Below are 11347 nucleotides of genomic sequence, written 5' to 3'. Positions count from 1 at the left end.
GTGAGTAATGAAAAATTATGGATCCCACGATGGATGATGAGCCATAAGGCTATGCATCAGATTTATTGAACTTCTCTGCATATTGTGCCACACTACCTATCTGTTTCAGTGGGAAAACTGACGCAAGACGTTTTGAAATTCACCTTTGCCAAATTTTTCACATATCAGGTGTGTAAACCACTCCCAAAGGGCATGTTGTGTGCTTGGATTGGACTGCAACCAGAACACGGCTCTTTCCAAATTTTTAGGATTTTATTTGAGACACTAACAACCGTTAGAAGTTATAAATAGTCTTTTTTTTAAAGAATTTTAGTTTAAATTCTATATAGGTTTTTTGATGAATTTAATTAAAATTGGTTGCACATGGATTATAGAACATGTAAAAAAATTCTAAGATTTTTAAAGAAATAGATGGTTACCGATTTTTACAGAAACAAAAGACTATATATTTTTGAAAAAGGATGTGTCTGTAAACAAACAACAACGGGCTAGGAAGGAACGCAAGGAAGTTCATTTTTTCAGTGGGGCAGAGGAGGGCGAAAATTTGTAATGGTAAATAAGGAATTTGCCTTCCTAAACCTAGTACTCTCCGGTACTCTCCAGTCAAATCTATTAGTACATGGTATTGGACCTTGACACCCGAGCTCCTATCCTACGGCCTGTTTACACCCGAGCTCCTGCCACCCAGCTCATTCTGTTCCTTGCCCGTGCTACTCCTTTAGTAACTCTGGGCAGTAGGCACAGTAGCAGAGGAAGCCGTCACCCCTCAAATTTTTTATATTATTTTTTCAAATATTTTAAGATTATAGGCTTGTTTGAAAAATAACGAAATCTACACTATCATCGTCTGTTGAATAAGTGAGACTTTATGAGCTCCAGCTGCTAGCGAATTTAATAACTGAAAAGAGGAATGTCTTACCCATTCAGCAGGCTAGAACTTAATCTTGTCCGTTAAACGAGAGAAACCTTCATCTTCCTAGTACAACGGGCTGACATATTTGTATCGCCCACCTACCGAACGATATATTTGTGTCGCCCTTCAATTTAATTCAATTACAAAAATATATGTATAATTAGTTTTTTTTAATGTAGATTTTGTATTCAGTAAAATAAAAAATATTGCGTATTCATTCGGCGAAAAATAGTAACTGTATATACAGGGCCGGTCCTGGTTATTTGGTGGCCCGGGGCGAAAGAAAAGTGGAGGCCCATACAACCCTAGTAAAACCTTTTATCTCAACTGGTCACACTATAATCTAAAAAAAAACTGGAAGCACACTAATAAAACCTTTTATCTCAATTAGAAGCTAATTTTTAGTACATCACATGGACATGAACTATTATTTGATTAACAATTTAGTTGCTCAACAATATTGTTTCTTGCATTATTTATATTCGAAAAGCATACAACAAATACAAAAATATTTTATTCAACATGTCAAGAATCAAAGATTTTCTTAGGGAAGACAAAATTTCAATGGCTTATACTAGAACCTGACAGCTGTGCCAAGGTGAGAAACTCACGCGAAGAGAACATTGGAGATCTTTAGACATTATAAAAAGAAAGAAAGAAAAGTTAAGATGGTTTCCATCTAACTAAACTCACATCCTCTTTTTTATCTAAAAAAACTAAACTCACCTCCTCGATTGATTTGTGCACTAGGAGACCATGGAAACCACGTAAAACAACAGCAGGCAGTAGTTCTTTCATCAGGAACTGGGACTAGAGGAGGGGTCGAGGGGAACAAGGAACAAGGCAGAGGGGCATAGAATTTTCGGTTTATTACGTGACTTGATTGCAGCCCATGCCTTCTCAGTGCCTCCCTTTATTACCGTTGTGGACTCGTGGGCTTATGCCTTGGGCATTAGTTGGGCTTCCGAAGTTCTCTAGTTCGGATCATTTGCTGGCAGGTAGCTAAAATACAGCGACACAGACTACTTGCAAGAGTATGACCAGTGCGTATACTTGGGATGGGCCCCCAAACTTTTGAGGCCCAGGGTGGTCGCCCCGCTTGCCCTGCCCCAAGGCCGGCCCTGTGTATATACAGTTGTCCAAATAATTCATTCTATCCTTAATTTTAGTTGGATGTCATTTTGTGGATCTCTTTATTTAGTTGGTGTAAAAGTGTGTAGAATTTTTTTTATGAAGTGACTTTGTGAGACCCACAGTTTTCACAGGAATCTCTACCAAGTATCAAAGTCATAACTTTTTTAGCTTTCACAAGGAATCCTATGCTACAGCCTCAGTCATATCCATGCACTCAGTCCATACAATAGCCCCTAGCTACCATAAATAACCTCATTATTAACTATCGATAGACCATTTTTTTTCTTAGCTCTCTCAACTACAATATCTTCTTCAGTTCCACCAAACCCACCCAAAAAATATTACGGGATTTTCATATCTCAGAGGGTCAAATCGCCAATGTGCTTCTGTAGTGACTCTTGTAGACTTCGCGAGTCTCAGGATATTTTTTACACATATGACAAACATTTCTTCATATGTGCCAACTACCAGTACGACCCGGCTCGATATGGATTGTATGAGTATCTACCGATGTAACGACATAGATAACTCATGTGCCACTTTACATACAGTTTCATACACTATCTTACTAATCACTTCTCTTGTTTTATTTGTCCAGTCTCCTCTATATATTTGTGACTTCATGAAATGGTTAGATATGGAGCAAAATAAGCATTAGAAGTGGTGGGTTGACATAGAGATACGGTGGAGAAAGGAAGCTTACGAACGCTGGGAGTACGAGAAACGGTAGGAGGAGCTAAGCGAGAAACGGTAGGAGGAGAAGCGCATGAGGAAGACAGCGGAGGAGCACGCTGCAGCTGAAGCATGCGAAACAAAGAGAGAAAGGAAGCAAGAGAGGGTCTGTCACGCTAAGGCGGAGGGCCCTGATGTTTTGAAAAAGGACAAATATCTTAATTGCACTCAGTAGAGAGTATCTATTGTACTCCGATCTATTTTTATTTCCTAAGACATATTAAGTTTAGCAGCGGAACACTATTATGTTAGTCTTTAAGCGTATCGTACATACCAACGTTTGTTGTCATCTTTTTATGGTTAGGGTTTATTCGCGCAGCGACAAAAATTCTCATACCCTATATAATATTTATCAACGTATGTAAGCTTCATATAGGGTTATATGATATTTATGCTTTATAACTACTATTGTTTAACAAATTAGGTTTTGTATTCTTGCAAAGTCACTTAAAAAAAAATTCCATACATTTTTATACCAACTAAATAAAAAAAATGATAAAATAACATCTAATTAAAATTAAGGATAGAATGAACTGTTTAGACAACTATATACACATCTATCATTTTTCATCTAATAATGTGTAATATTATTCAATTTACCGAATAGAAAATCTATATTAAAAAACTAATTAGATATATGTATATATATTAATTAAATTAAATTGAATATGTCGTCGGTAGGTTGGCGATACAAATATGTTCTCGATTGTACGGGCGAGATGAAGGTGTCGCTAGTTCAACAAACAAGACCTTTCTCTATTCGATTATTAAATTCACTGAGAGCCAGGAGCCATAAAATCTCGCCGTTTAACAGATGAGACTTTATTCTCGCCTAATTATTTTTTCAAACTAGCATATAATTTTACATATTTGAAATATATATATATATAAAATAATTCTCACACCTCTATCGTAATCACAAGGCATACATGCATTAAAAAGAAAAGAGGCATTTGCAAATATCTTTCTGATTTTTTATTTTTTACAAAGATGTTATTCGAATGATAATTTTAATTGTATTTTTTAATTTTTTATAATAAATTTATAATAACATAAGGAGTAGTAATTTTTTCAATTGTCCCAAAAGAAAAACTGCCTCGCCAGTCGCCAATTGCCACGTGACTGAGCCACGAGGTCTTTATACCGGCGGAGCAAACCGAGGGGCCCCGGCTTGCCTCCCCTCCCCAGACGGTGGCAGCGACGACTCCAACAACCCCGCGCGGAGGCTCCACAACTCCAGCCAGGTGAGAGCTTCCGCTTCCCTTCCTACCAGCGACGAGCTTCTGGCTCTCCCCCTAGCGGTGGTCGTGGTGGTCCGGATGGCTCGCTTGCTTTGAGGGTTCTCTCGCGGTGTTCTGATCCGGCACGGGCGCGGCGGGCGGTCCTTTGCGCGCTCGCGGCTCTTGATTCGTGGGTAGGACGGGGAGATGGAGCTTGCTGGTGTATGGGGTGCGGTTGTGTTGCCCGTGGGCCGTGCTGGTCCGTACATAAATTAGGGGAGACCGGGAGTGAGAGCCTGAGGGGGGGAAGACAGAAATTGGAGTATCAGTTTCTGATAGATGCGCTTGCGGTGCACTGTAGATGCATTTTACAGAATGGTTCCAGGACCAACACTAGTAACTTCCTAATCCTACGGTAAAGCTAAATGTCACCCGAGTGTTTCTTCCCCCTTCGACACTCGATTTTTTGACCACACGATTTGTGTCGCGATTTGTGCTCGGAGGCTTGCAGGCTGGCCCAGCCGTTGTGGCAGTTCGTGGGCGGGGCAGCGGTGTGGTGGGGCTGCCTGCCATCCAGGGATGGTGGAGGATAGCCGGTGGGCAGGGTTGGAGCGGACGTGATGATGCCGACAGGAGGTGGTACGGTGCTTCGGCAAGCCCCTACCCTCCGCGGCAGAGCGGCGGCTGGGGCGAGGGAGGTCAGGGAAGGAGAAGAGGTGGCGCCTGGTGAGAGGAAGAAGAAACCGAGCACTAATCCTATTAGATAGATCCTAATTCTTTAAGGGTGATACTGCTACCCACTACTCTGCCCCTTTGGATCTCATCCAGGATTAGTTCATGTATCCTATTGTCCTAGGTCCCTAATCCTATTATCCTTTGATTATGTATGCCACTCGTGTCAATGACATGTGGGATCATTTGAGTCAATGACATGTGGGCCAGGGTGGCAAATGATCGAAGTCCATTATTTGGAGTGGCAAAATAGCAAATCCCCTGTTTCTGTTGTGTGAAGATAGCTTCGCTTACTGTTTGGGTGTCATCAACCTTGTGTACAAGCTGGCTGAATGAAGCATTGGGGTAGATCCTCTTACAATTTTTAGTTGTGTTAGCTCAGGTTCTACTTGTGGACAAGCCCAAGGCATAACTCTTGATGATAGTTACAAAAGAGAAACATCAAGTTGTGAGAAATTCCCTTACCCATTTATGTTCTGTGCTGAAACTCTCTGTACTAATGCGGAAACCTTGCTTGGTTGAGTAGCTTCCTGTTTAGCTGTGGTCTTATATCTTGCTTACTTTAGTGATCTTGGAAAAAAATGCACTTGATCGCAATAACATACAGCCGTTCTCAACTTGACGCACAAGTTCTAAGCATTCATGGCACACATCCCATTCTGTTTTATATCCTCGTGCAGGGGCAAAGTGCCTCATTGCCCATCCTCTGAAAAGAAGATGAAATTTGGGTCAGTCAAAAGTGGAATAGTCTCAGTACTGTTTTTGGTGTCTTCTGAATATAGTATTGTGCATATATGAGAGGCTTATGCTGATATGGTGATACCCAGTTCGCAAAAGCTGTTCAGAAAACATCATGGCAATATAGCCCTTCTCCTTTCATCCTGGAAATCATCTCAGATGAATGCAATCGGTGCTCTAAATAGTAATTTTTATATGCTAGCAGTTTGCACATAATTGTCGGCTTCCATACTTGACTAATGAAACAGTCTACTTTAATCACCCCCATTTTAGTCAAGTGGGTAGTAAATTCATTAGTTGGTTATGGATGGAGGTATTTGTTTTTGAAACAATTAATCAAGTTACTTTAACTGAACATTTACCGTATTGCAAGGAGCATAAGGTAGTTCTTGTTTCTATAGTTTCCTTACAAACCTCCCTACCTTAAATTTTCAACTGTTCAGGAAATAGTCCTCTTCAAGTTAATAAACTAGTAGCCCTGTATATTAATTTCAGATGCCACTGAATTACTTGAAATGAGAGTAACACATGTTCACACACATGAGCATCCCATGACACTGCCTCTATTCACGGTCGAGCCTGCCTGGCGGGCGGCAGTCCTCTCCCACAGTTGCCTCCTCCTCCTCCCACCCTCCTACCATTGTCTTCTCCTCACTTCCTCCCTCCTCGTAGCAGCTTTTGGCACCCTGAATCCGACACCTCCTCTCCCCTTCGCTGTATCTATTCTGAGGGTAGTGGCTGAATGCTATTGTTTGTGCATTAGTCTGTTAGATGTTGTTTGTTTCCATTGCTTGGATCTGATTTGGGTTTTAGCATTTAGGTTTTGGGTATGGCTAGTAAAATGTCTCAACATTAGGATTTGTCGATTTGAAGGGTAGTGCCATTTTCTCAACTTCTCCTCCTGGTACTAGTGGTCATGCCAAAGTGAATTTAGACTCTTGATTTCCTCTATGGAATCGTGCTACTACTTGAGAAAACTAAATCTTGGAGGAAATGCAAGGCCAGGAGACCACTATTGTGGCCACATTATTTGTATTATACCCTGGAGCTATTATAGAGTGAATGTCTCATTTTTTATTTTAAAATATGTATACATTGGCAGTATTGATGTATCCTTGTTTTTGGAAATATGTCATCTTGGTATCATCATATCCGTTCATGTACTGGGGTAACTTAAATCTGGAGCTTTAAAGTACGTACTATGGAAGGAGGTTTTTAAGGCATCTTTCTTTTTTCATTAGATTAAAATCAACGCCATAGGGTTTTAGTTCTGTGCTCAGTCTTCGCTAGCCAAATCTAATTACAGAAAGAATGGTATCTGGATCGATTTGAATTTTGAAGCCAAAACCCAGCTCTAATCAAAATGGCATAGTGCCTACAAATCTTTAGAATGATCATAGTATCATACAACATGCATGTCCTTGGTGCCTTTGTTTCGTTCTCATGTTACAAAGGGCTATGTTTGGCTAGTCATCAGTATAAATTTGTTTCCTGTGGTGAATAAATCTAAATCTCTGTATTTTCAGGCACCATGACCCCATTCCCAGGGATGGATCTTAGTAAAATGGATCCTGCAACTCTGACCCTCCTTGGAGCAGCTTGTTGTGTAATGCTGTCTATGCATTTCACTGTGCAATTGGTGTCACAGCATCTTTTCTATTGGAAAAATCCCAAGGAGCAGAAAGCCATCCTAATTATTGTGCTTATGGCTCCACTGTATGCTATAGATTCCTTTGTGGGTCTTCTTGATATCCAGGGAAGCAAAACATTTTTCACATTCCTGGATGCTCTTAAAGAATGTTATGAGGCACTGGTGAGTCCTCTTCGGGTCAACAACGTTCTTACACCTGATGTTTGTCATTTCATTAACACCTAACTTTTCCTTCCAATTATGCAGGTGATAGCTAAGTTTATGGCATTGATGTACAGCTACCTGAATATATCCATCAGCAAAAACATAGTCCCTGATGAAATCAAAGGGAGGGTGCTTCATCATTCCTTCCCTTTTTCTCTTTTCCTGGTACCCTTCTTAGTCCTTGGTATCGAAAAGTTTGATATAATACTGAATATTTTTACTACACGCACTTAAAGTTTGGTAATGCAACCTTGTGTTATGAATTATGACGAGTTATCTTAGGTCCATACCTGGAAATATCTATAAGCAACCTTACATATTTGGAGGATGTGGCACTTTTTCAGTACAGTTAAATGATTTCAGGTCTTAACAAGAAAATTTACACTTCTCCACTAGTAAAGTACTCATTCATTTAGCTTTTTGTAGGCTACTTGAATCATTACTATGGTGAATAATACATTAATACTACACCAGTTTTTTTAAATAAAAAAACTGAGATCCAGTTTTTTTAATTGTAGCTTTCCAATTCTTCCTATCTACTTAAATGAGTTTTTTTGTTTTCATTAGAACTCTAGTTTCTTCAATAATAGCTTTCCAAATCTTCCTGTATAGTTGAACGATGCTGTATCTAGAACCTATCTTTGCATCATCCTTAAGCGGCTATATCTTGCACCTATAATTTGCACAGGATTATAGGAGTTTCGGAAGCTGTTAACAGTTAAGTTTTAGTTAAGTTTACACGTTTCTTTAGTTTTGGTTTTTCTTTGCTGAAAGGGACTACTCTCTCCAGTCACAAATAAGTGACGTTTTAGACATCGACACGGTCCCCAAAATACAAGTTTGACTACTGATTTTTGTTGTACTATGTTTATGCAACACAGTAAAATTATATTAGTATGAAACTAACATAGATAAATTATTATTATGAAACTACTTTACGAGAGAAACCTACTCATATCGTTTTAAATATTCAAACTCAATACATAAAAGTAATTTGTGATCAATGCTTGTATTGGTTGCCTCCACGCAACCCAAAACACCATTTATTTGTGACTGGAGGGATTTAACAGTCTCATACACTCTGCTTTGGCAGCCCAAGACTGTCCGATTGGAGCACAAGACACTGAAGCTTCTGAAGTACTGGACCTGGCAATTTGTTGTTGTTAGGCCAGTATGCTCCATTCTGATGATTATGCTTCAGCTTCTTGGGATGTACCCCAGCTGGGTCAGCTGGACATTTACAATTATACTGAACTTTTCAGTCTCCATGGCGTTGTATGCCTTGGTTCTTTTCTACCACTTATTTGCTAAAGAGCTGGCACCTCACAAGCCTCTTGCGAAGTTCTTGTGCATCAAAGGGATTGTCTTCTTCTCTTTCTGGCAGGTATATCATCTTTGTCCTGAATGGCAAGTAGTTTTAGAATGTCTTTTTGGCCAGTCCTTCAATGTTTCTGAATGCTCTTATATAACTTTGCACTAGTGAGTCTCTTGATGATTGCTTATAGACATTTCACTGAATGATATTGGTGTGGTCTTGCAAATAGTTTAGGATGACGTTTTGAGTGACTTGCCATGTGGTCACATGAAGCTTCATCTCATTGATTATTTGATTTAATTAATCTCTATATATAACTAACCACGTTATTTCTATCTTCATTCCACAACTGCCAATTTAGGAACTCCATTTGCAGTTTTAGTTTCCATGCATTGGCATTTAAGTATTCAGACTTGATAATTTCCTTTATAAAAGTGTTACATGTTACTTCTCTAGGGAAAAAGAAAGTTAGAGCTGTAATGTCCAGTGCATTCACAACACTTAAGGGTACATCAGGCAACAATCGAATTCAGAATAAACCTCTTTCACTGTGGAAGGAAAAGTGATAATTTTAACAAATGCTATGTTGTTAGCAAGATCAATAGTGGTTGACGCCCTGAACGCCATTACCTATTCTTTGCAGGGTGCTGCGCTTGATGTTTTAGCTTCTGTCGGGATCATTCAATCCCACCATTTCTGGTTGGATGTGGAGCATATCCAGGAGGCAATCCAAAACGTCTTGGTTATCCTTGAGATGGTTATATTCTCTGTCATCCAGCAATATGCGTACCATGTCGCTCCATACAGTGGTGCCGACAGGGCGAAATTCGAGAAGAAGAACGAGTGAGCCAAGGTCCCCAAGGAGTTGTATCCTCAATGTTTGTAAGAACAATAACTAGAAAAAGTCGAGAGGACCAGTCGCGTGTACCAATGTCACCTTGCTGTAAGACCAAGTTATGCTTCTTTTAGATGAGATCACGCTACACTTATACCTGAATAAATGGTGGTCTCGTCTTGCTGAGCTTATCGATGAGGCCATCTAGGATTGAGGTTCTTGTATGCACAGTACTAGAGTCTTTGGGGAATCCATTATCAATAAAGCTAGGGTCTCACGACTGGGAGGCGATGGTACTGATCTGCCGATGAGGCCGGAGTTGTGCTCCCTGTTGCTGGATATGTGCTTCTCTGAGCATCAATGCATCATCCATCTCTTTCTCATATAACTTATCGAAATTTCTCGTGCAACTTTGCTGCTGTTATCTGATTGGTTTGTGACATTGTTCAGTTTGCCTTGTAGCAACCATCCTACATGAATTCAGCCTGTCTAGGGCCTTATTATAGACATGTTTTTTCCTCTAAAAAACATTAAAATGTCCCAAGTTTGAGACCCCTGAGCTGATGGCCGTCGCTGTATGTATGATTCATCCGTAACGTTGTCTGGTTGGCTGCTGCTGCGGCTGGGAGGCGACTGACGACGGCGATTGGTTGAGATTAGCCCCGTCGTGTCAGCGAGGAAAAGCGAAGCAGGAACCGGGAGGTAGCTAGGCCCGGTCCCAGGTCCAGCTGCCTCTGTTGCATAGCTAGCGCGTAGGGAGGGAGTAGTACAGTACCTGAAAGAGGAAAAGGAGGCAGTGGACCGCGCACAGTGGCGAGGTGGGCGTGAGCACTGACTACACTGGTTCTGGTGTAGGTGGGATGGGGCCATGTGCAACTCCTGTAGATTCCTAGTACGGCACGGCCTCCTCCTCGTGACTTTGCCAGCAGCTGGCAGCAGCTGGTGCTGCTCTAGCTGTAACCCAGGGCAGAAACGTCTTCTCCTTTCCTCGTCCCCCCTCCGTCCCTGCTCATTAGGAACGATTTGGATTTTGGGGCTACTGCTACAAAAACGCGGCACGCTCAGATTAAAAAAACGATGGCAATCGTACAAAGGGAAGAAACAGGCGAGGACAAATCAACAAGGGCAAGAATCAATTGTCCCCAGGAAATATCTCGCGGAGACGTAACAACAGATACTATTTTTCTGGTGCTCTCGCATCTGGGAGGACGACGCGGCGCGCCAGACGACATCGCCACCGGTCTTGTCTTGCCGCACCACGCGACGCGCTGGACGCGGAAGATGAAACGGCCGGAAACCAGCCAGCGTATCGTACTAGTAGTAGCTAGCAGTATCAAGTCTCAGCCCCATGAGGACGCAAGCTAACCGGAAGCGTTCTCTTCACGCACGCGTGCGACGGAACCCCAAGCGAGGGAGAGAGAGGAGAAGGACAAGTGATCACTGGTCAGTGGTCAGAGAGAGAAAAAAAAAGAGAGATCTGTACTCAGCACAGGGTAGAGAGAGAGTGTCTGTGAAATTGTGAATGATGACCAAGACCGAGGAGAGCCATCGGTGGCTGATAAAGCCGCCTCGGATCACGTGCAGGCGCAGGGCCTAGCTAGCGAGGGGCGCCAGAGCCAACCCTTTCGCGCTCGGGCTGGCCGGCCGTACGTGCGCGCGCAATGGCACGGTGCACGCCAAGAGGAAAAGGGCAAAGCGAGGAGCGCTGTGTACGGCTCGATGGGCGCCCCCGGGGGCCCCGCGTCAGGGAGATCCGACCAGGCCTCTGGATCCGACCCATCGATCGGTGGGCGTGGGCGTGGCCGATCGAGAGCGACTCATCGTGTGGTCCCCGGACGGGCGGCACGGACCGAGCCGTCCGAGCGAGACCGCT

General features: G+C 42.1%; 1 protein-coding gene across 1 annotated transcript; it reads left to right on the top strand.

Annotated features, from left to right (window-relative positions):
• The first annotated feature begins 3863 nt into the window (after positions 1-3863).
• Positions 3864-9813, top strand: LOC133890615 (uncharacterized). The gene is made up of 5 exons (XM_062331073.1): positions 3864-4023; positions 6996-7282; positions 7367-7489; positions 8418-8708; positions 9283-9813. The coding sequence occupies exons 2-5, from the start codon at positions 7001-7003 to the stop codon at positions 9484-9486; spliced, it is 900 nt and encodes a 299-aa protein (XP_062187057.1). The 5' UTR covers positions 3864-4023; positions 6996-7000; the 3' UTR covers positions 9487-9813.
• Positions 9814-11347: the final 1534 nt, after the last annotated feature.

Source organism: Phragmites australis, chromosome 14 (genome assembly GCF_958298935.1).
Source record: "Phragmites australis chromosome 14, lpPhrAust1.1, whole genome shotgun sequence".
NCBI lineage: Eukaryota > Viridiplantae > Streptophyta > Magnoliopsida > Poales > Poaceae > Phragmites > Phragmites australis.
The sequence above is the reverse complement of the archived record's forward strand: the minus strand, read 5'-3'. Positions and strand labels throughout refer to the sequence as shown.